Here is a 25,912-nt window from a genome sequence, read left to right on the forward strand (position 1 = left end):
GTCTCTTCCAACCCGACCGTTCTGTCGTTCTACGATTCTAGGAATTTCTCCTGTGCCTCAGAACCATTTTAACCAGACCAGATTCCAGAAAATACCTGACTTCCAAAACGTTCTGAGTTTATATGCTTTATCTCATGCTGCAGTGCGATTAAATAAGCACACAGTTAAAGTCAAGCTTGTTTTTATGCACATTCCTAAGCAGGGAAAGACGTAAGCAATTGTTTAATTTTTCCCCTGTAACACGACCCCAGGAGTAAAGCAGGGCACGGCAGCAGCTATTTCTTGCTGAGCCTATTTGCACTCTGCTAATTGGAATGCTTCACAGGTGCACAGGAACTTCCCACTACGATGACACTCATACGTGAGAACTGTGAGAGGGCTGTGAGGCTTTTCACACGAATGGACCTCAGAATTCCAAGTAAGTTGCCTTCATTTGATTAAACAAAGCAGTCAACTTTGCAGAAGACAGTTTATTAAATATATGAGTATTGGTCGCTACACCTAGTTACAGACAAAATACTGTGAATAAAGCATGCACTTACCACAGACATCAATGACTATCTTGATTATCTCTGAAATGATTTTTAATTCTGTAAGTTTAAGGCTGTACCAACGCAAATATTAAAAAACAGAAATAAAAAGTCACACTACAACAGTGGCAAATGTCGTGTGGACAGTGAAATCAACCTCTAACACAGCAGAACCAGACATGTTAAGGATTATTACAGGGAGATAAAAACAGAGTGTGATAAAGATCAGAGTGTCTTTGGAAGTTGCAGATTGGTGAAAGTGAATATTCCAATTAACACAACAGTGAACTCATGCTTCATCAATGCCCAATTATTGGATAAGTGAGCAGGGGATGAAATCCAGACCATTAAAAAAAAAAAAAAAAAGACCTTTTGATTTTACTGTCTTCTTATTTAATAAACTTTTATACACAATCACCCCAAAGAAGCATTTTTCAGGGAAGCCAAGGAGGCACCTGGCTGAAGTGTGGTGCAACAGATGGCAATAAAGCATCTCTTTTCTCCACCCCCAGTGAAGAGGAGTGGAGCACTTTGAAGTGAGGGAAAAAAGTACAGCTGGCACAAAAGTGTCATAAGACACAGATGATGATGTTGTTCTCAAGGATCTTAACCAATGTGAAGTTTGCTTCTTAGAAATCTGCTGCAGAAAGAGCAACATGGCATCCACATGAGTTAAAACCTATCCAGCCATCAAGTAAAAGGGTTGGCAGACCTGGGAACGCAGCTGGGGACCTGGCGCTGAAGAAGGCTGTGGAATCTTTCCTCATTTACCAGTGCAGACTTTTTCTTCATTTATTTATTTTTCCAGGTCTCTTGTTCTTTTTCAGATCCAGAATGAACCAGGTCTGAAGTTGAACAGGTAGCTCTGAGGGTTGACAATTTTCCTGATGTCTTCCGAAAAAAAATCCAGTAAACCTTCTCTCTCTCTCTCTCAGATATCCTGGATTTGCAAAGCCTAATTAATTAAAATATACTAAAATCTTCCTTCTCCCTAACAAATGTACAAATATATAAATTCCGAAATGCAGAGGCAAGATGTCAGTGTGAGAAGGTCCCACAGAAAAACTTCATTTTTAGTGTTAGAAATGTATCACTGCTCATGTTAACGTCTCTGCCTAATATAGTGGATTACAACTGGGGCTTGCAAAGGGGTCCAAAGAAACCTAAGTTAGCCTCAAAATTCCAGTGGGATGTGGATGGATAAATTCTCTCTTGTCTCCTTTCAGCAGCACAGACAGAAATGCAATAGGGTTTTATTTTATTATTTAATAATAATAATAATAAAAATCAAAAAGCTTTTCCTGCACCACAGTGCACTTAGGTCAAAACACAATTACAGGAGCTTACAACATGTACACAGAAGGCATCACACTGATGGGGCAGTGGCATCAAATCCACTACAGCATTAACATCAGCCCATTTGCTTCTTGAAACCAGAGAGCTGTGGTGAAAAATGAACAAACGCCAGGAAAACTTCTCACACACTGCAGGCTGCAGGCTGAAACCTAACGCCACGTCTGCATCTGTAAAACAACTGGATTTCTGGCATGCAAAGAGCTAACTAAACAGTGCTGTTTGCTTTTCTGATTCAAATCTAAGCTGAAGGCAGTGTAGATGCATCTGCAGTCAAAGTGAAGATGGGAATATACAACTGTAGTTCTGCAAGAACCTGACACACCTTTTGGCAGGTTGGGTCAGTGTGTGGGAAGGAGCTCTAAGGACCAATTACCAATTACAGGATCACAGAATCACAGGATTATAGGGGTTGGAAGGGACTTATGGAGATCCTTCACTCCAAAGCAGGTTCCCTACAGTAGGTTGCAATTGCTAAGTCAATTTCTGCAATTAGTTGGACTGGAAGACTAAGACCTAGCTAAAAAGACAAAAAATGCAAGGAATAAGACTCTCTGCCACTGCCTTGCATACCTAATATCAGGCCTATGCAGGCAGGAGTTCTGTGGAGCAGAAACTCCTCACTGCACTGGCGCAGATGTGTTCATGTGTACATAGCCACTAGAGACCAAAAACAACAGAGAAACTCATTGCAGCTGGTCTCAGCTGGCATCAGAAAGCAGCTGAATATGGTTTAGAGGAGGGTTGCTAGAGTTAGGGTAGTACGGTTATGTTGCAGATGGACTTCATGTTCTTTAAGGTCTTCTCCAACCTGAGCGATTCTATGATTCTATAATTCTAAGAAGAAGCCATTGGATTTTAGAGCAATAAAATGGCCCTTTATTTCTGAGGACAGCCTTATTCCATCCACGAGATGGGAACTGAAATACTGCAAAAGGCCTCAAGCACCCTTATCACTTTTGGACGGTTGAGATTTCAGAAATGTTCTAGGAATGTTTAGAACAACTCAGTGGGAAGGGGCCTTCACTCAACATCAATTGCTAATCAACAGTCACAGCAGTCACTGAGCACACTGCCCAAACCCCCCATGGCCACTGACAGCTGTGTCACCTCTAGGAAGCCTGTTCCACAGTTGGACTGCCCTCATGGTGAAGGAATGCTTCCCGATGCCCCGTCTCATCCTCCCCAGGTGCAGCTCTGTGCCACTCCTTTGCGTTCTGTCCCACCAGGGGGCTCAGCCCAGCATGTCCCTTTGCTCCCCCTCAGGGAGCTGCAGAGCAGTGACCACTTTTCTGCCACCTCCACACACGATAACCCAGGCCTGCCCACCTCTCCTCACACAGTGCCACACATGCCTTCTACCAAACCTTCTACCTTTTTTTCTGCCTTCTAGCTTTTTTTTTTGCTGTCTTTCAGACTGTTTCATGGACCTTAACAATTTCTTTTTGTAGAGCCCAGAAATGAACACAGTATTTGAGGCAAGACTGCACCTTGAATCCATTGGTCTGTGGGAGAGGACTACTGCATGGACAGACTTCCAGGGTGGTCCAGCCTGCACCTTGCAATACTGCTTTTTGTAAATGTTCCAGGTGCGACAAAAAGGAATGGCAATTTTGAAGATTGTGATGTAAACTATTTTGGGAGAAGCACTTTGCACACCAAGGGCTACAAACTGCCTTGTACAGAGGTGCAGAGATGGCTTCAGAGCAGCAGGAATGAATTCAATTCTCTGTTATTGTCCCAGTCACACAGGTTTTTGGTTTTTTTTTTTTTTTTTTTTTTCTGGTATTCTGATTTGAAAACCTTTTCAGGATGTTTAGCAGATTTTCACCTGTCAGCAGAGATCATGAAACAATGGCTATAGCCCTTCATTGTTTGCACATAAGATGGTACTTTCAGAGCAGACCAGGTGCAGCTGACTGTGCCTGGTGGCAGGGATCTGTGACAGATCACGCTTTTACCCACAGCTTGTTTCTGTTGTACAAATACAATATGGTATGATTTCAGCCTGTCAAAATCCTAGCTAAGTCAAAATTAATTCTGGGTATGTGTGTATCTGCTATACTGCCAGATTCTAAGGGGAAGGTGGAAAAGGAGCTGAAAATGCTGTGTCAGAATTTTGATAAACAGGGCCCGCCTGCCATGAAAGCAATTGGAAAGAACGAGACCAAAAATCTCAGGCTTGAATTTCATCCAAGGCTCATTTGGCAGCAAAGCGTGGCTTCAGCGGAGGTGGGAAAGTGACTGGAATCCACCACTTGACCAGGCTGACACTTGTTTACAGGAGCAGGCTCACAGCTGCTAGGAGAGCTGGCAGTTTCTTACAGTAGTCAGAGGATTGCTTTCATTAGTAGGCATTTTTAGCAAACTCCACAACAGCTCTCACAGGCTTGGCTGATCACTGGATCAGCTATCCACAGGAATGTCTTACCCCTCACGTTCACAGCTGGCATACGGCTGCGGGAGCCTTTAGCTTCATCAAGGCAGTTGGTTGGGCATCTTAATTTTTTTATTCCAAATTAAAATTGATGAGAAGACACCTCAAAGAAAGATGGAGAATTCAAGATTTTCTTTAATACTTTTTTTTGTTTGTTTGTTCTTTAAGGATCAAGCTGATAAGTGGTCACCTGTTCAGAAGACATGAAACGTTCAGCACCTCCTGCCTACTGCAACATGTTGGTTCCTTCTCCAGAAGGCACTGAACATTGGCTTAACACAGGAAACAACGTCAGAACGCAGAGATTTACTGTGACATACAGAAATACCTGCTGACTGGCAGGGCTTCTCATACAGCTCTCAGTTTTTCAGTGGCTCTGATCACAGCAGCAATGGTTAGCATTTCTACAAGTACCACATAAACATACGGATGTCAGAACGTCCAGAAAACATGCAAAATTTCAACAGCAACACCACTGAATGATACAGTGCATAGAAATATTATTGTTTGGCAGAACAGTGAATCTTTTAACACCCTTTTTATATAAAACAAAAGAATGTACTTTTTTTACAAACTGTTCTTAAAAAAGTTGAGTTTAGGCAGAGTTAGAAAAGTTGGCACGTGAAAGTTAGCCTCAGACACAGGTTTAACTCTGAGAATCAATTGGTCACTTACAGGAATTCCCATGCTTTGCTAGCTGGTTATGTACTGCACTAGCTATGCCTAAGCAAAACGTGCTTTTGAAGTGCTATTTTGGGAGAGGCAGCCCTAATCTTGTCAATTTTCAGAATGGGAGAAACCACATTCATATTAAAAGATTAGAATGATTAAATATTGCATGTAGGGAAAGATAAAAGCTTTACTTTAACTGTTTTTCCCTAATGCTACTCAGCATAGCTGGGGTTGTCATAGCAAAAACATTTTTCAAAGGCAGAATTAAAGTCAGCAGATAATTAAAACAAATGGAAAAGATTTTCTAATTCCAGTGTAAAACAAAGTAGGATATTAAAGGATAGCTTAAAGACGAGGATTACGCTTGCCTTCTTTAGGGAAAAAAAAAAACCACAACTTTTATTGCATTTGCCAGGCTTTTCCACTGCCTTTCCACTGCCTTCACTATACTCAGACATTTTGCCATTTCTTTGTTTTATGTCTTGAATAACTTTGTCTGCCTAATAGGTCTCAAGATGACCCAGAGGTACGTGGGTCATGCAGGCACAGACAAGTTCAGACAACAAAGCAGTGGCTGGATGATGTCCTCTCCTTCAGGTTTCAGACCCATCTGTGACAACAAGGTGGGTAGAAACATGAAGCCCAGGGGTGCGTTCCTCACCGAGCTCTGCCCACCAGCAGCACTTGGGCTTGTGGGCACTGCCATCTACTTCTCCCTTCTCCCCCTGCCAGCTTGCAGACTCTTGTAACACATTCTATGTCACAATTTGCCTGTAAGTCTTGAGTGCTTCAGGTGTTTCTGCTCTGCATTTGACACCCAGCCTTGTGCGGAGCAGCCCAGCCTGGATGCAACGTAGCAGAAGGGAAGGAGGAATACTGGCAGGAGCAATGTGGCACTACTTGAGGCTGCGTGTGATTCAGGCCAGCTGAGAACACATTATAATGATGCAGAAGACAATCTCAGCAGGATCACAAGCCTTTACAAAGCAGATCAAATTCTAAGCCTGAGGAATATTGCAGAGTTTTCTCTGTTCACAAAAAGAACAGCTGAAATGGTGAAGATAGCGTCATTAAAATTAATGTTAAGAGTTTATTTTTTCTAGAGTAAGAATAATACAGTATTTTAAAGAACATTTTATATTTTCTTGATTCTTTTCCCCTTGCTTGGCAATTTCACAATTTGCATGATGCTTATGGACTGTACAGAACAGAGCTAGCCAAAATTCCCAAATGTAGCGTAAAAGTTAGCATCAGAGTTAGCATCTACCATACAAAATCCCAAACACTGTGAATAAATCTTCTATTAACTACAACAGATCAAATAAATCTGAAAGAGTACTAATTGTTTTCAGAGACCAGTGGCTGCTATGTAATGAGTGCTGAGCACCAGAATAAAAGAGAAAGTAGAAGTGTCTCAATCCCCTGGAAACAGTAGGTCCATTTCCAATGCACAGACATTTAATGGCATTTGTATTTAAAAAAAACAAAAACAAATTTTGTTCATAATACCAACCAACATTAAACAAAGTGAGAAAACAGAGAAAATAAATTTCTGACTTGAGACATAAACTCTAGAGACTGTTAAAACCCATCAGTTCATGGAACAAGTAAATTTTGTGCCAAACTGATTTTTTCCCCGTCAGATTAGGAGTTAAAGCTTTAGACATCCCCATTGCTTTGAATATACTCCAGTGAATGGCCATTGTCAGACTTTTCAATGAGCCCACAGACATCTCCAAGCTGTGGGGCTTTCCCACGCTGCGCTGCAGTCAGTGCCTCTCCACTGGATTCGGAAGAGTCGAGGTGCTGGCGGACAACATCAGCAGAGCCCCAGAGGCAGGATGGAACCAGCACTCGGTTTCACTGGTGGAGCTGGCAGCCATGCAGCCACACCATTTCTTGGGGCTTTGAGGAACCTGCCTTCCTCTGAAGGATCACTCCGTTGCCAGCTAACGTTATCCAGTAGAGCATCATGGAGAACCAGCCTCCACATTCCTGCTGGTGCTCAGCTTTCCAAAACCTACGCAGAGATACATCACAGCCCCATGTGCCAGCTGCATATGTCCATCCTGCACACAGGGACAGCACCATCGCCGAATTGTGCTTACGGCCTTCCCCTGCTCAGCATGCAGAAGCACAGTTGCCTTACCTGGCTGGCCCAGGGCTCTGATTTTTCAGAGAGGTGCTGTGACACCCACGCTGACCCTGCATAGGGCCATCAGACATGTGGGAGATACCGGATGATGTGCCAGTGCTCCTGGCTACAAAGCAGGCTCGGTGCATGGCGACCATCCCCAGAAAGTGCAGTCCCAGTTCTCCTGCTAGGAAGATAGCCATGCTTTATGCTGGACTGCCTTCTTTTCACACTCTTCCTCAGCAGAGCGTGCAGATTCAGCACTTACATGAAAGCATAGAAATAGAAGAAAATACATCCCCATTTTAAGAACAAGGACAGCAACTCACATTAGGCAAGACAACCATCTTGTTAACGCTAATGTTTAACAAAGAACCCTCATTAAAAAGTGCAGATCCACTGCCAGCCACACTTAGTAGTGTACAGCTGAATCCCCGCTAACCTAGCATGCATTGGCTCATTTCAGGCAAATCTAACCTCAGCGCTGCATCCCGTCAGTATTCCTCCTTCCCATACATTCAAATGGCCGTAGGGCGTCAAGGAGGTCCTGCTTTCCTGTTGCCCACTCTGCCTAAGACAAATTGATTTCCACTCTAGTGTCAGTCCAGGATGAACTGTGGAGGAGGATCAGTCATCTCTACTCAGTTTAAAGACATCATTGGAAGGCCAGGCAAAGGCACAAAACTGGCCCTCAACACATCACTGTGTTCTATTCTCCTTTTATGATTTGAAAGCACTCCCATAAAAAACAGAGAAGAAGGGAAAGGGAGAGTGTTGGGAGACAAGAGATGCAAGCCTGTGAGTGATCATGTATCCCACAGACCACATGCACTCAAAGCGAGGCAGCCTGCCCTGAGCACATTATCCCCAAAGCACAAGGGCACTTGATAGCAGGGAGGGAACTCTGTGCTGCCCTCCACAGAGCAGTCCCCTTCCCCTATGACAAACACCAGGAGAAAGGAACGTTAGAGGTACAAAGGGATGGAGAGAGGGATGCTGGGGATGGGGAAGACCAGTTGGTCAGCCATAGTCACTTGCAGCTGGTGGTGGGGAGGAATAACCAGCCCACACACCACGTCAGTCAATGTCAGTCAATGCACTTATGGGATGTCCTCAGGCAGGGAGACAAAAAAGGGGTAAATATGAGCTGGGAAGGGAAGAAATGTAGAATATACAGCATCTCAGTTCCCTTGGGGCTGCTGCAAGAACTGGGGCAGCCCAGGCTCTGCCATGACTCAACACCAATTCTTCCTGATCCATGTCTTCATATCACACATCACTTGCACAACCTGTCGTGGAAGACAGTCACAAACAGGCAAGAAGGGACAAACAGCAATAAAAGTTGCTGCTCAAATCTCATTTTCTACACTCCTTTCTAAGAGAAATAAGTGGGCAACTACACTGTAGATTGAATACTAGTGATGAGCAGCTTTTAAAAATAAAAATAGAAAATAGCTTGAAAGCATTGATATTCTTCACAAAGGAGAACGTGCACCACTACTTTCATTGTTAGACTGTCCTATACTCCAACGGCGTGGATGCTATCCCAGAATTACTGAACTGTGTAAATGAATAAGGTATGTACTGTTGTTTTAGATATGCTTCATAAATTAGTTAACTTAGTCTACAAGGTAGTTCAGAACAGTATTTCATTCTCCTTAAAATTAATAAAATTACTGTACTTAAAAACACATTTTGTTGCATAAATTTGTATTTGAAAATTTAACAGGCAGTTTGCAAAACCCAGATATTGAGAATGTCAGCTTCAACTACCATTATGAATAGAAACACCCTGTGCAAGCCTACAGTGCCACAAATACATGCACAAGTAATAGTTCAGAAGGCAACCAACAGCTGCAAACTACACAGAAGGTGCTCCCACTGCATTATCTCTGATGGGTTTCCAAAGCTGCAGTGCAGCCTTTAGACAGGGAACATCCTCCTCTGCCTCTCCCTCTGGAGCTGCAAATCAATTTTTGAGCAGAATCAAGTCAGTAATCTGGCAGAGAACTATCTCAATTTCCCCCTCTGCGCTATGTTTTATGCTGGGCTAGTGAGCTGATTGATGAGGTCCAATACCAGATCAGAGAAAGCTGAAAGTCAGGAAAACAGGAAAGGAAAAAGAGAGAAGAAAGAAGCACTGTCATCTGCCTGCAGGGGATCTCTGCAAGTGACCCACTCAGCCACCACACCTGGGCTATGCTGTATAGGAGCTGAATGGTGATCTGAGAGCTGGCCTCTTGATTCCATGGTAAGAAGTAGTGAAGTATCAAGAGCTATGGTAGGACTCACCAGGCCCTAGGCAGAGATGAAGGCTTGCAGATCAGATATTAGGAAGAATTCTTTACTCAAAAGGCAGTGAAGCCCTGGCACAGTTGCCCAGAGAAGCTGTGGTTGGCCAGGTTGGCTGGGAACTGGGGCAGCCTGATCTAGCAGTCATCAACCGTGCTCAAAGAAAGAGCACTGGATGAGATTATCTTTAAGGCTTCTTCCAAGTCAAGCTATTCTATGACTCTATGATTTTAAGAGTGCAGCACTACTCCCTGACCATCTCCCTATGGCTTTTTACTGGGGCAGATCCACACCATGATGGTAAGCATGAGACTTACTGGTGAGCAGGTTCTGACACCCTCAAAGCACTGGGAGATGACAGCAAGCAAATGGGTTGCCATCTGTCAGCAACAACATGGCAGCTGGGACACTACACTCCTGCCAAGCAGAAACAAAACCATGACCAGTGTTTTAAATCAGAAGTCTCCCTCCCAGTGGGTTAATGACACTCTCAATAGCTTAATACAGATCATAATTAATTAGGCTGTCATCACTCAATTCCTTGCGATTGTTTGCAAATGAAGACTGGGTAGTATGTGGTGCTAAATGCCATTCAAAGATAACGTACCTATTTTTGGAGTATGATACTCCTTCAGTATCATATTTTGGCCACATGTGCTTAACTGCTTCTACAAGTAGTCTATTTGGGGATGCCTGATCAGAATTTGCCAGGCAATCTGCCATCAGCATCACTGGGGGCTGGAGTTACTGCAGATGCCACAGAGCAGAGAAAACACAGCCCTGTAATGCTGAGGCTCCTACAATGAGAACACATAATTCACACCTTACCTCCTAACCAGACTTGCAACAGTTCCTGACATGCAACATTATCAGAGACATTGCCTTGGCACAGCAAGATACAAATCACCCTAAAACTGAAGACAGCAATTCTATATATGGACAGTGGAGCTGGAGACAAGATCAAGATCTGTGCTGGGGCTGAATTACAGTGTAGATGTGAATCAGAACATTGCAGACCATATGCAGCACTGCACATCTGCAGACAGTGATCTGCCTTCTCAAAGACAAGAAAATCACAGAATCATGGAATAACAAGGTTGGAAATGACCTATAAGATCATCTAGTCCAAAATGAGTGGGATTACCACAGTTATTAGTCCACACAAAACAGCCCACTGTGAAGCAATAAACCCTAACCAGAGAAATTGTTTATTACTACTAAATTTGGTTTCATGTTTTATGGGGTCTGAGAAGAAACAACAGACAGCCACATCATGGGGTAGTTACTTTTCTGTACAACCTCAAGGCAAGTCTTCCCAGCAAAGAGGGAAATGTGCTGTTCCACAAAGGCCATCAGGTACCTGGCTTTGTACTCTGGGAGAGGAAAGGAAGATGGGTCAGGTTCTGCAATAGTTAAGAGGTGAGCACAGGGGGAAGTTGAGAGCAAAACCCTTCCTAGCAGCTCCCTTGTGGAGCTCTACAGAACATCATGAATGAGTTCTTTAGCATGACACCCTAGCACTCACTGCATACAGAGATCAGTGACTTGAGTACTCAGCAGCAAACAGCAATGAAATCCTACAGAGAGCAACATCAGCCTTGCAAAATTATTTTCACTTGTATCACATGTAGAGCATTGCTATGAAAAGACAACTGGTTGGCCTCATGTGGAAGCAAAGCAGCAGATGTCTGTGTTTCCCTCTCCTTCATCTTTACCAGATTTGCCACGGCAAGGCAGTCACAGGCACTTGCAGTTACTTCAGAAGTGCCAACACTTTGTGTCAAGCCTCAGAACCAAGCCACAAAAGCACAGCTTTGCAATGTGAGTGCCTGTCACACCAATGCCTACCTTGCAGCACTAAGAGACAGCGCTCTCAGGGGTTGCAGATAAGATTATCCTGCCTTGGCGTGCCAGACCCTAGGGCAGCCAGCACACAGAGCACCAAGGCATGATAGTAGCTCTGCTGTGCAGAACAACGAGTGATCATTCAGGCTCTGTCACCTGCACGACGCTTCCTGGGAGGACAGATGTTCATTAAAGAGGAAACCTCTGCTCCCAAACCTTTTGTGGGACATCTGCTAATCACTCCCTGTCCAAAACAGACCTCCAGGATTAAGTGAGACACAGGTGTTCTGCCACTTCCTTCATACACAGGAATACACACCTCATCCCAGCAACAGCAAAAACAACTTTTAAATGGCCCCAGGTGGGATAATTTATTTCTTTCTGCTACTGTTGCACTTTTTTTTTTTTAAATTAGTGATGACTGAGTTTACTGCACAGTTGCAGAATTAAACTACATAAAAGAAAGGAAAGAATGTAAAGAAATAAAACCAATGAAGTTTAAAGAAGGACAAAAGCAAAAAGAAAAGTCCTCAGTATCAGTCTGATGGGATGTGAGCTGAGGCTGAATCTTTCATGGACTTTGGAGGACACCATACCACGTCAGGGACTTGTCCATAGACTTACCAAGTTGCTAAGGTATGCTAGTGGAACATTTCCATCTGTAACGCTGAATAAGCTAAGCTGAATTACTGCAGAGGTACCATACATCATTTTAAAAGTCAAGAATTGTAATGGTTCACTGACACACTTAATTTGTTAGTGTTTTCCCTGTACTCATAGAACAACTATGCTACAAAATCAAATACGGGAACAACACCATTCATTATTTCAAGTATTTAAAGGACCAAATTCTTCCCTAAGAATCACATACACAATTTCCATTGTCTGCAATGAAAACAGATTACACATAGGTGATTTTGATTTGTTTTCCAGTGCTTAAAACTACTCATCTTTTTAATCTTCTGTAGAAAATATGAAACTATCCCTATGTTATTTCTTGTGGAGTTTGAATAATGGCTTAGGACAGATTTGATGCATTTTATCTGAATGGTTTGGGATAAGATAATGAATTTTTCTGCACACCTACATCCCCAAGAGTAGTGAAAGAGTGGATAAAAGTCAGTAGATTTTACATTAAGAATACACAGCGACAAAACATTAATGATCAGTGCTTAGTTAAAATTATGTACACGACTGTTTTTGCCAACATACCTTTGCTTACCGTTGAAAACAATACTTTTCAGTCTAAAGACCAGTGATATTCTGATAACAGAAAAATCAACAAAAACAAAAGTTAAAAATAGCCTTTTGCTGACTTTGGGATTTTTTTTTCCATCTGGCAGAAATAAGCCTCAGGAAACAAACAAACAGCAACAACAACAACAAAAAAAAGACAACAAAACAAAAGAAAAAAACAACAGAGAAAACTTCTTGTAAATGGTTTCACAGACTTACATTGATGTATCTCTTATCTCCTTGTATTTCTGATCAAGAACAAGCCAGCAGGTAAGAAGCAGCAGCCAGTGGTAGATTTGCCTCCTCCACTCTAGGAGGCCATGTTAACATAAGAAGTCAAAAAAATGCTTTAAAATAGAATTGCTACGTAAGTCTCCCTGGGGAATTACAGTCACTGATGTGTGCATGTTAAAAAGGGTATTTCCAGTCTATCTTGTGTTGCCTGAGAACCATTTTTGTCCTTTTAAAATCTGCAATTATATTATAACCCACAAGTAACATTCATTTTTGTATTAACACTATAAATACTATGTTAGTATTACTAAACTATCTCTATTGACTTATCTGTAAAAAGAAAAATATATTATATATTTATATTTTTTTATAAAGTGAATCAACACTGGAGAGAGGGCTATGGGAGAGTAGTGTACAATCACAGTTGATGTGTATTATTGGGCACAAATTCAATACTTAAAACAAAACAGAAGAGAAAAATCTGTCCAAGTTATACCCCTCTTTCAAGCTGTGTCAGAGGAAGAGTCATAGGATGCTGACACTATGAAGTTGCCAGTATTGGTATGGCTTGCCATGGACTGGGCAGCCTGCTGGCTCAAGTTATTGCAGATCAGCACAAGCTGGTTGCTCTGAGCTTCTGACAATGTGCTACAGCTCTGGTAGACACTGAAGTTGGTCTTCCTGCCAGGGATGTTGCCCTTCTCGCACATTGTCTTTACCATCTTGGCAAGCTTATTTTTCCCCAGAGCTTGGCAATTGTACCAGTGAAGGGCAGCCAAGTTGACAACGGGTTTGATTGACAGGTAAAAAGGTGCATCCTCATAGCGCATGGCTGGAGGCCGCCTCTGGGCGTACTCCTTGTAGTCTTGCACAGGACAGGTCTGTGGGGAGTGCTGGGTGGCATACACCCGAGAGTCTGTCCCACCTCTCTTGCTCTTGGCATTGATATCTCCACTGTCTGGTCCCATCCACTCCAGGTACTCCAACCCCGTCTCTGTCACCCGCAGCCGGATGTCTCCCCATTTGAGGGTGGACCCATGAAAACCTGTGCAGTGTCCAAATGCCTTAGTGTTGTTCAGCCAGACAAGGTTCAAGAGCCCTTCAGGATTGTACCGGCTTAGCAAGCCTCTTTTGCGCAGGATAAGCTCGTCAGCAAAGGTGAGCTTCATGGACTTGTGTGGCTTGTTCCCTTTACCTTTACACCTCAGTTCTATCTGCTTCTGTTTTAGGGCTTCTTGGGACCTCTTGAACTCCTTATCCCTGGTAATACTGTATCCATACCTATGCTCCTTCAGATAACGCTCCAGCCCACACTGATAGTTGGCCAGGCTGTTTGGCTCGTATTCAGACCCATCCTTCTGCCTGGCATCCACAAAGAACGAAGCAAGGTACGCATCGAGCTCTTTGCAGGGGATGACGTAGATCTCTCGGGTCTCAGAGGGATACTTGGAGATGAGGAACTCGCGGAAATTGCGGAGAGCTGTCTGTGTGCTGCGAATGGTCTTCTCGTTCTGCTCCCTGCTGAGCTCTGCTGCTCTCTCATCCTGGTCTGGAAGAGGGAGAAGGAAAAAGACAACACAGAAAGAGCAGTTAGCTTGTGTGAAAGGTTTTTCCCAAAGCAAATTTCCTTTAAAAGAATGAACGAAAAGAAATGAAAGTGAATTTCACAAAGCACACTTGAAAACATCATTACATACTTGCCACATGACTGAAAAGTCAACTTCAGTTCTACAACTAGTGACTGGAATATGGCACAAAGTGAGCTCCTCATGACACTGGGATACAATTTTGTGCACAGAGATCTGTGGAAAGCTGTTTAATTAGAGGCAATCTGCTTTCCAGAACAAACACAAGGCATGGACTCCAGTGCCACATGCTGAGCCCAGTCTGAGTAATGAGCCCATTGTGAACTGACTCATTTGTGAAACAAGGGGCTGTATTTGTTCTAACATTTTTTCTACAAAGAATAACCAAAGCCTTAAATTTATGATACTATAATTATTTTTAATTAGACAAGTTTCTAAAGAGCCAATAAGTATAGACAGAAATGCACACTACAAAATAATGCAGCACATCCTAAGAAAGAAGTTAGCAGGTACAACACAGTGATGTGTAATTTACAAATATAAAAGAATAAAAAATAATGTAATACTTCACATTAGAAAATATCAAAACTGCCAGCACTTAACATGTTTTTACAGCTTCTTTACATAATCAAGCTGTACCTGGACAGATGTAGTGCAATCGTGAACATTTTTTTCTCATTTTGCAGAAAAAAAATCAAATTCAGGAAACAACTTTATATTGATCCATAAGGCTATATTCAAAGGTCCTTGCAAATGGTGACATATCAAGCCACAGCATCCAGATGTGACTCAAAAGATGATTCTTGATGACAATTTTCAGGCTGGTCATAAGGATAAAATGAAAAGCTTTTTACATGGAAGTGATGCATGTACTTACAGACTGTTTTCTTGGCATGTGGAAACTGTCTTTACAAGGATGCAATTTATAAGCACATAGGCAGAACTGTCATTATGGATAAGATAAGCCTTAATGGTTTTAGAAAATGATGAGCAGTATGTGTAAAGAAGGAAAATTCCAATGATTTGACTATTTTCTGTACTTGTAAATGACACATTCCTTTTTTCTCAGTTATCAAAAAGAGGGAAAAGGGAAAGACCTTTTTTGCTCTATCTCATTACAAAAATCACATACACTTTGTTGTCTCTTCTCTACTACACTTACAGCAACAGGGGATTTACCTGTTATCTCCCACCCTACATACACACCACAAAGTCATACCGGACCTGGCAAAATTCCCACCACCTCTCCGTTACGGGCCAAGCTCATGGGCAGCCATGCTCTGCATCAGTGCTTGTGTCTGCTCCTCCTGCCCACTCCGCCTTACCAGTCTGCTGAGAGGGCAAGCAGCAGGCAGAGGAAGGTGGCCCAGTCTCCATTGCTAATCTGGCTGAGATGTTTCTTGTGGTGCACAGACTTCGGCGTGTAGCTGGGCGGCTTCCCTTTCCATCCACCTAAAGCAACAGCATCCAGGCCTGCAGAGCATTTCCCTCCTCACCTCCATACAGACAGAGGCACTGAGAGTGGCTTGCAACCCTTGTCCTCTGTTCTCACTTGATAGGTGCCCAATGCACCCACAGCACTCAGTGAAACCTGCTGTGCTGGATCCTCAGGCCCTTGGCAAAGCACAGAGAACTGAAGGCCTGCAGCTGAGGCCTTTGGGGGTTTCTGCAGCCACATAAAATGTTGCCACCGAGGTTTGCTTTAACTGTGCTCAGGGAGAAAACGTAACCAGTCTATTTCAAAAACTGGCTTCAATTTTGGTGTCAGCACCAAAGAGCTACAAGCGGCCCTCACTGAAGTCTCATGCTTCAAGTAATGGATCCTTTTACAATGGCTAGCTGCAGCGGGAAATAAAGAGCTAAAGCTGTTTGAAATGCAGAAGCAAAACATTTACCTTAATACCTTGTTCACTGCACCCACCACCACTTACTACAGCACTGTGTAAGTAAGCTGTTCTTTGACTGACAGCCCACATTTTAAGTACTGTTGCAATATAAAAAGCACATACAATGGTTTGGTTATATACATGTCATCAATCACTCTTTCTTTCAGAATGCCCTGTCACAACACAGCAGTGACACTCAGTCATTTACATTTTGGCATCTTTCCTTAAACTGCAAAGGAAATTGCTGTAAATGCAGATAGCAATTATAAAACCCATGCTCAATAAAGATCTCCTGAAGTTGTACGAAAGACTGCATTCCTGCAGTGCTCTGATGTGTTATACCAAGGCAGGAGGGAAATCTTAAACAAAATAGGTCAGCTTATCTACCAGCCAAATCCGGAGAGCTAGGCCAGTTTTGACTGGGAATCTAGCCTGGAGTTCTGGTTAATTATTCTCTTTCTATGGGAGAGTTCAAATATCACAGATATCTCAAAGCATGGGACTCGTGCAGTGAAACAGTGAGACCCAGTGTGTCTGAGACAACCAAAGTTACCAGATGTCAAGTGAGCCACAGCCATGATCTGCATGTGCTTTTTATCTACAGCAAAAGCAGATGATTTTGATGAGCCTCACTTAACTAAGAAAATGTTTATAGCCTAGAACAGCTTAGGAAGGAGACATAACATGTCATCAAACTCCTACTTCCTTATTTAACCAAAGAGAAGTCATTGTACTGAAAGGCAATCTATTCCTAAACCATACAATCCAGCCACCACAGAGACTTAAATCCAAACACCCTTTTACTGTCACCAAACTGTGATTTTCACTAATTGCATTATTTCATTCTCTATTATTGTGGTGACTGACAGTGGTCAGCAATCACCACACAGTCACTTGCTCTCTCCCCACACTCAGCAGGGCAGAGCAGAGCAAAAAGAAGAAAACACCAGAGCTGAGGCAAATCTAAGTAAAGGAAAGAGAAAAGAAACAATCCAACATGCAATGCAAAGGCAATCACTCATCATCTCTCATAACGTTCAGTCAGATTCTAAGCAATGCCTACTTTCCACAGAAAAAAAAACCAGCCCTTTTTTACTGTTTATTGTTAAGCATGATGTAGTATGGCACGGAATATCCCTTTGGTCAGCCGGGGTCAGCCCCCTCCCAACCTCTTGCCAAACTCAGCCTAGTTGGTTGGGATAGAGGGTGGGAAAAAGAGAAAGCCTTAATGGTGTGCAATGCACAGCAACAGCCAAAATCTGTAGATCTGTAGTAGCCACAGATCCAAACTGCAGCACATTATGGGCAGCTGTGAGAGAGTTATCTCCATCCCAGTCAAACCCAGAACAGTGTGCCGTTTGGATCACTAATCAAATTATGGCACAGGATCAGGTTTATCTTGCTTCCCTTCCACACAACCTGTGACTGGACATGGAGACCATGAAAAATATCATCTGAGTGCAGTCTGCTAATGGCTCTTTCAAAATATTTACAATAAGCCCTTCTACTCTACAAACTTCTGATTTCCTATGGGAAATTTTGTGAAAGAGAACCAATGCCTTCTACACTGTGGATATTTGGCATTGTTTCTGCTCTACCAATGTACCAAGGGTGGTAGCATGTGAGAGGGAGATTAGGCTGTGTAATGCCATTTTGTTCCTTAAAAATCTATATGGATTGGTTGGTAAAGAAAGTCTAAATATAACGGAATTCATTTATTAAGAATTCAAGACTAAAAGGCATTTCAGCTGTTATCACAGTGAATTTTTTGAAAATACATAAACAGGGAGAACTGTTGAGGTACAGGGTCTCATCCATAGATATGGAGATTGAAAGTGAATACTCTTTCTGATAGAGAAGTATTTTCAGTAAAGCAGTGAAGCAAATGTTTGCTTGCTGCATCTTGCAGAATAGAGATGAAAAACTCATCTGGCCAACACTTAACCTTTTGGGAATTTACTGAAAACACAGGTGCAAATGTACAGTAGTCCCCTGATGACTGCAAAGTACACCTACTTGCTCTTAGGTGTCCACTGCTCACATTATCACAAACTCTTTATTGTGCACGGGTTCAAAAACTGGGTAAAAGTACAGAACACTGTTACAAAGTGCTTCTCAACACAAGACAGTATTTCCAAACTGGAAAGGTGCTTGAGCCGTAAATTGCTGGAGCATGGAACAATGGGAAGATATCACGTATGCTTTCACTCTTCTTGCATTCTTAGTTACATGCATGTTGTTAGGGTCTAGGGAAAACATATATTCTCATATTGTGATCTAATCTGTTTTGGCTAGTAAAACAGAACCAATGAACCGAACAAACTACCAAACCAAGCTAAACCAAATAGTTTTTCCTTGTAATAACAAAACTTTAGGAGTTGGTAGTGCTGTTCCCCATTATGCCGACCAGGAGCAGAAACTTACAAAACAAGGTAACTTGGAGATGCATCTCATGAGGTCCTGCCCACAGCTGCATAATACACAAAACATCTGTAATTCCTGTCTCACTCCACATCAGTGCTTCATTTCTGGAAAACCAGAACATCAGAAAAAGGCAGTAAATCTCACCTTATTGTTGGATTGGGGTAACCTCCCAGTTGAGAGTAAGAAGGACTGCTTGAGTAGTTTAAACTTTCAACTTAAAAGTAGACAAAGAGATAAAGTGACTTGGCAGAGATTACACAGATCCAGTGGGAGCTGAGTGCCTCTAGCTAGCCCACAACCATGAGACGATCCTTCCCACACAGCAACAGCTGCAGTCTGATCTTTCATAATCTGATCTTAGTACAGCCAAGACTTAATTAACATTATCAGCTGAGTTATCAAACACAGGGTTGTTTTTATTTCAGCTCACACACTTAGACAAATTCAGACTTACCAGAACATAACCTCCTTTGTAATTATGTACAGTGGGGGTAAAACACTTGCTTTTGTCCTTCACATCAGAATGATGCCTGTTAATATTCAGAGAGGATTTGTAACATCAGTGGGAGTTGTAAACCTGAGCTCTTTCTGCACTCAAATTCTGCGTAAGGATGTCAACAAGATCTCCAGTAAAAAAGTTTTTTTGGATGGCAATCACACTACCAGCCAACATCTCCTCTGCCTGATTTGTCCTCTGACTAGAAATATCTTTCTGGGGAAGACCCACTCCCACCACAATGCTTTCATTCAAGTGAAAAAGCATAGCACACACAAGATGCAATCTATCTCTACCCTGGAGCTGTGTTCTCACCCCAAGCACTTTGCAGGCTTGCTTCTGTCCCCACTCTGCAATTACGGAAGTGTAGTGGTACCTAATCCACAGTACAAGGCTATAAACAGCCAACTGAAATGATTCACATAAACCAGAGCCTGCTCCTATCTGTCTTTTCTTCTCTTTTTCAAGAGTGTATCAGCAGGCAAACGGTGTCAATAACCACAGTGGACAGCAGTAGCCCTGCTGTGTACTGAGTCACACCAAGTCATGGAGAGGAAGGCTCAGGAACTTGCCAACAAGTGCATACTCCTGCTAGCAGTGCTACAGCTTACCTGCTCATAGTGGCCAAATGTCCTACCACAATGTGCACTCATTTAATAACAGCCAGCACAAGCCAAGGCCAGTGATGATGCATCTGCCTTCGTACTGCAAATAACATTTAGACAATGACCTGCTGTCTTTCATTCTATCACAGGACTAAAAAACTGAACATCTTTCTCCTGTATCATCACTGAGGACAGAAAAAGTAGGAGGCCTCCCCATTACAGGTGTCTGTGAGTACTCCCAGAATCCTGCTGAGTCTGAAAGACAGGGAGATGTATGCACTTGGAGAACGATATTTCTGACATTTTTAGTATCTGTTCCAGACTAAATTTGTCAAGGCAACTCCTACACACATGCAGTAGTTAAAGGCTTAGGTCAAAAATACATATGTTTTAATGTAATTATTTCATATCCAACAATAACTTGCTTCTTAGAAAGTCCTGAGGCCAAATAAAGTGCACTTTTGGTGCCATAATATATCATACCTATTTAAGCTTAAGCTTGGTGAGTCAGTCAAAAGAGGAGAGGAAATCCTGTGACTGCCTGGAGACTTTCATCAGGCTTGACATCTAACAGTTTCTGAGCTCTGCAGGATCAAAGAATTAACTTGTTAGCTGCAGATTACAAAAGCAGAAGAAAGTGCTCCTGCACTTTTTCTCCTCTACCAATCTGACTTTGCTACCAAAATTCTATTTAACAATTACAGTTCCCTGTTTCCACTACATTAAGTTGAACCCCAGATAGTTTAACATTTTCAGCAAATACTTTCATTAGTATGTAAAATCTCTAGTAAGGTAGAAATTTCTTAATTGAAATCCACTTACAAGAGACATTATGTTTTCTGGGCCAAACAAATTATACTTGTATTCTGTAAACCTCTTACAGCACAATTATCAGTGAAATATCTTATGATCCTAAAATTAAGAACCATACAAGAAAACAGAACACAGATTCCAAGCAAATGAGAGTAAGAATATTTATGAATCAGCACAGCCATGACGTAGAAGTCTCAAACAAACGTTAGCCGTCTGTACATTTTCTGCAAGATGTAGAACGGTCTGCTCACTCAGATGCTAATGCTGTTTTTTTTTAGATTGCACCTGTTTTCACTAATTTCTTGCCACAACAGCCAAAAAAGGATGAAATGTGCAAACTCAACAATAAAATTCCCATCAATATTGATGAGACTACTACATCATCCTCAGATACCAGAAAACCTGGAGCCATGACAAGGGATTAAGAATTTATGTCCTCCTATGACTGACAGGATCTATCTTTTATGCAGCAGATACTAGCAATGACAAATGAACACTGCAAATCAGGAGTGCTCCAGGGACTTTCAACTTGTATGAAGCCTCTCCTGCTCTGACTGTAATGAAGCATCTTCTGATCTTGAAATAGCCCACAAATGCACTAAAAGTACATTTACCATACCTGAAATTTTTAAATTTGTCCTCAGTGTGGTCTTCACTTCACCTATTTGGCTTTGATTTTGTCAAAACTAATGGAATAGGAAGTTCTGCACAAAGGTGCACAAGAACTTCTTTACAGTGAGGTGACGGAGCACTGGAACAGGCTGCACAGGGAGGTGCTGGAGTCTCCTTCTCTGGAGATGTTCAAGACCTGCCTGGATGCCGACCTGTGCGACCTGCTGTAGGGAACCTGCTTTGGCAGGGGGTTGGACTCGATGATCTCTGGAGGTCCCTTCAACCCCTACGATTCTGTGATTCTGTGAAAGGGGGCATTTTATGTTACTATACAACCTGTGGCAGAAGGAACTAAAGGGGTATGTCAGCAATTGTCTAACTTAAATAGAGAACTGGAAGTTGGATGTGGCACTGCAGAAGTGAAGCATTCATTTTCCAAGTAGACTTGTCTGTTAGTACAGAAAGCATCCCCAGTCCAGCAAATCATATAGTGAGTGCTCCCTGTATTGTAGTCCCTGTGTGTAAGCATGTGCCTATACAGACAAGTAGAGATCAGCCAGTCATTAGGTGCTTAGATGGCAATAGAGGAGCAAGACTGAACAACATTCATGCATGTAAGATGACTAGATTAAAAAGCCGCTATAGGAGAAAACACAAGAAGAAAAACTCAAAATGAGGGAAAAAAAAAATTGAAAGGATGTGAAAAGAACCTCCTTTGTTGGATGACATTTATTATTTGAAAACCAGAAAAGCATTAGGGGAAAAATACAAATTCTCATGTTGAAAAGTCCATTTTTAAACAGAGACAGAGAGATCCACATTTTCCATAAGGTTTCCACCCTTATTTGCTCATACAGAGAAGGCTGGAGTTAAGTCTATAAATGAATCTTGTAAACACTAATTACCCAGCCAGAAATCAAAAGAGTGGGCTAGCTTGTACAAAACCATGGGTGCCAATTTACATGGTGGTTTGGAAAATTTGAGTCCATGGAATTCTGTGCAACAACATTCTCTATGTTGAGTTGTTTCTATTCATTATAGATCATGTACAATAGCTTAAAACTGCTAGTTATATCAGGAGACCTTGGGGGACATAGCTCTTGTCTAAGACTTGTGTCCGCATGAAAAGCAGCATGAGAAAGGAACATAAAGGCTACTGCCTGCTTGTGCAACTAAAAGGGTAATGTGCTTACACTGAGCAGAGTCACTGCTGCTGAAGACTTCCTCTCAGCATGTGTATTCCTACAGACCAAACCTGCCAAACAACACAATCTCACACCCTGGATCCTTTCTACAGTCACAAGCTCTGTGAAAGAAGTATGGGAAACAGGACACGAACATGTTTCCCTTTACAGACCGGTCTTCTCTTTGCACACAACGCAACCTCACCACAGGCCTAGCAAGTTCTCAGCTGCAGCCTACAACATTTCTAATGTCACTGCGTTTCAGATCTAACTTTAATAAGTATAATTGCAAAATCACTGCAAGAGATCTCAAAGGGAAGAGCTAGACCTATGAAGTTCGGCTGCTTTTGATTCACTCCAGACAGCAGTGAGATGCAGAGTTGGGAATCATGGGTGGGAAATGAAGATGAAGGGGAGAGAAAGGAGAATCAGAACAAAGAGATGTAAAAAAAGAACAACAGTGAGGGGAGAGATGAAAAACAGATGAGGATCCTCATCATCTGAAATCTGACAATACATCATGGTTTTGGAATGAGGCAGGATAACTGGGACAACGAGCAGTGAAACAAAGAAAGGGAGTATGTAATAAATATTTTATTACATTAATCATAATAGACTGTATTTTAGTCTTGGCCAAAATGTATGCTTAAATCAAATTTAGAATGTGACAGCAGTTTCAGACTTAAGAGCATGAGGCCCACATGACTGTAATTAATGTAATAAATCACGTTGCAGAACCTCTGCACAGGCTGACAGTGCTTATTTGATGTATTGCTTATTAGACACTGCAGACATTTCCCCCTCTATTTTATTAAAATGCCAATGGTAGTGAATCAAAAGGTATCCTTTCCTGTTCTGGTTGAACTGTCTGCTGCAGGTGTAGCAGGGAACATATGCAGGGAGCCAGCATCACAGGCTTTTGGTAGCACGGAACACAGCACACGTACTCCAAAAAACTGTATTCAACCTTTACTCCCGACATTATTTTATGTTTAGTTAAGTACTGAGATTGCCTCATTAGAGAGCGTGCAGCTTTGTTTCTGATATTCTGACTGGTGATGTTGCCCAATCATACAATCTGCCTTCACCTTCCCACATTACATCCTGCAGTATGAGTAAAGCAAGCTGCAAAGGGCATGAATGCTACAAAGAGATCACAATTTACAGCCTCACTTCAGAGGCTGTATGCATGTATTAATGCATGTATTTGTCTCCAGAGGGTCAGAGAGTAGAATTAAATGACTGACTCTGTATACAGTTCTCTAGAAAGAATTACGTGCGACAAACACTTGAAACAAAACAATTCCTAAGGACAAGTTCATAGCCTGCTTTGCTGCCTTGTCCCTGTGTGGACAGTCCTTTCTTCCTCACACTCCACAAAAAATCAACAAAATTGAACTTTACTTTAACCTCTGCAAACACAATGCTAGTCACAACTGGAAGGGGTGGAAGTTCAAAGACCTGAAGTTCCTACAAGCCTGTAGGAGACTGAGCAGTTGGGCAAGGGCAGAGAGGTGAATGCATCACAACTGAGAGAAACACCACAGACCTCAGGCATCAGAGGCAGACAAGCAGCTGCTCTCACACCCTGGATGACCAAAGCAGGCACACTCTGCCCTGCAGACCAGCAGCCTCAGTGGGAACAGCTGGGCATTCTGCACAGAGCAGAGACAGAGAAATAGAACACGCAGGTGTCGTCAGTCTGCTGCTCCTGCATGGCTTCTCTGTGTGTCTGTATGCAAATACATATTTAAGATTACTTCGTCAGACTTTAATTGCATAGACACGTAGTCACATTTTGCAGCTGTGTTTGAAGAAAGATCGCTTAAATAAATTGAAGGCTTTCAAATTATTTCTAGACATGTGCTCACACACAGAGAGTAAGCACACATACATACTTCTTTGCTGCTCAGAATATTGTTATTAGTTCTCTTCAGTAATTACAATGTCAAACTTTTCCTGCCTGGATTGTATTGTTATTTCTGTAGAAATAATTTGTTCTTCCATGCACCATAGGAACAAATATGCTACTCAGTGATTTCATACAAAAATGACACACACTAATTCAAGCAAGAGTATAACCTGGAGTATAACTTTATGAATGTAATTATGGATGTGTAGTATATACATTGTATATACGGATATTTTATCATGAACTAGCACAAAAAGCAGTCTAATATATTTAACAACTATGCAAGAAAATGGTAAATGGGACAAAAGTATTTGTCAACAAGTTTTTAAGGGCTGTCTGAAATCAGGAGGGGTAAAACACAGGCAAAAAGATGCCTCCCTCTACAGAGAGAAAAAAGAAATGGAAATCTATGAGCAAAAAGCAAACCACATACCAGCATACAGGCAACAGTGCTGAGCAGTTAAACCTAGACTGACTTTCCTGCCTGTTAATTTGTTTTCTTGGAGGTACTGTCAGTTCCAAATAAATGGTAACACTCCATTTCTGAAGAGTCAGTGACAGAAGAAAATCCTTACACCATAGGACTTCCACATGATTGAAGGACAGAGTTCACTGCAGTCAGAGGAAGATTGCACCAAATCAAGAGCAGGAAGAAGTTACTTTATACTTCTGTTGCTCACTCATTCAGGCAGATTTGACCAGTCAGATGGATTAAAACAGAGATAAGGCAAACATCCATTTGGAAAGGGGGTGAAAGTGGAACAAGCTATTCAGAGACCAGATTAGCATCCTAATCTTTCAGAGGCAGTACCTTTAGGTATCGTTATGTCCTGCTTGAAATAATTCACAATGAAGAATGTTCAGACTTTGCACTGGGGCGACATGACCTGGGTCAGACTATCTCTGAATCAATTTCTTCCTTTTTCCAATAAAAACAGATGGTCAACTTTTTTTTTTTTTTTTTCCCCCCAATGATAATTTATCAAGCAAATGATTAACATTAATCAATGGTTGCATGCCTTCATAATGAAGATCTAGCTAATGCAAAACAACAGCAGACCACAGGGTCACCACCACTCTAAATATCTCCTAGCATGAAGAACAGGAACACACACAGTACTTGGCTGCATGCATATGTGTGCACTGACAATTACAGAAGTTAATGGGAACAAGAAGCGTGTGTTAAAAGTAAGACGTAGCCATTATGTAGCCATGTAGCACTTAATGGTGAAAGCGTAATTAAGCATATAACATAGAGCATGAGGCAGCAGTGCAGATACCCTGTGCCCTGCCCAGAGACACCAGGCCAACTGTGAAGGCCCTGAGCCATACACTGAAAGGGGCTGCTTTGTTCTTTCCTGTTGAGCCACAGGAGAAAGCCATTCTATAAATTAAGGCCAGGCTCTTTTCTCAGATCCTGTGCATCCTTCCACTCAATGCCTTCTTTTTCAAAAGTTTACAGTATCCTTACAGGCTGTCACATAAAGAACTGAACCCTTGCCAGCTCCACAGGTCTGAAGAGAAATTGGCATCTCATGGTATAACAATTACCATCCTCACAGTAGTGCTTTTTGGCACATCATGCTTCAGAACTGCATTTCAGTTGAAAGACCTAAGTTGGTAATTCACTACGTACTGTACGTATATGGTAGCAGTTTAAT

The 25,912-nt window shown here is 42.1% G+C and overlaps 1 protein-coding gene across 5 annotated transcripts in view; it reads right to left on the reverse strand.

Moving 5' to 3' along the window:
* Window positions 1-452: 452 nt before the first annotated feature.
* The window catches only part of KIAA1958 (KIAA1958 ortholog), a 60,630-nt gene continuing 35,170 nt past the window's right edge, over window positions 453-25,912 (reverse strand). For 2 of the 5 annotated variants that reach the window (XM_052701327.1, XM_052701328.1), the window contains one exon: window positions 453-14,282. In XM_052701327.1, coding sequence (XP_052557287.1) covers window positions 13,237-14,282 — 1,046 coding nt within the window. In that variant the 3' untranslated portion in view covers window positions 453-13,236. The remainder of the gene's footprint in view (window positions 14,283-25,912) is intronic. The other 3 variants (XR_008210643.1, XR_008210641.1, XR_008210642.1) reach the window with 3 other exon arrangements.

This window comes from Tympanuchus pallidicinctus, unplaced genomic scaffold (genome assembly GCF_026119805.1).
Source record: "Tympanuchus pallidicinctus isolate F22 unplaced genomic scaffold, pur_lepc_1.0 scaffold4, whole genome shotgun sequence".
NCBI classification, from domain to species: Eukaryota; Metazoa; Chordata; class Aves; order Galliformes; family Phasianidae; genus Tympanuchus; species Tympanuchus pallidicinctus.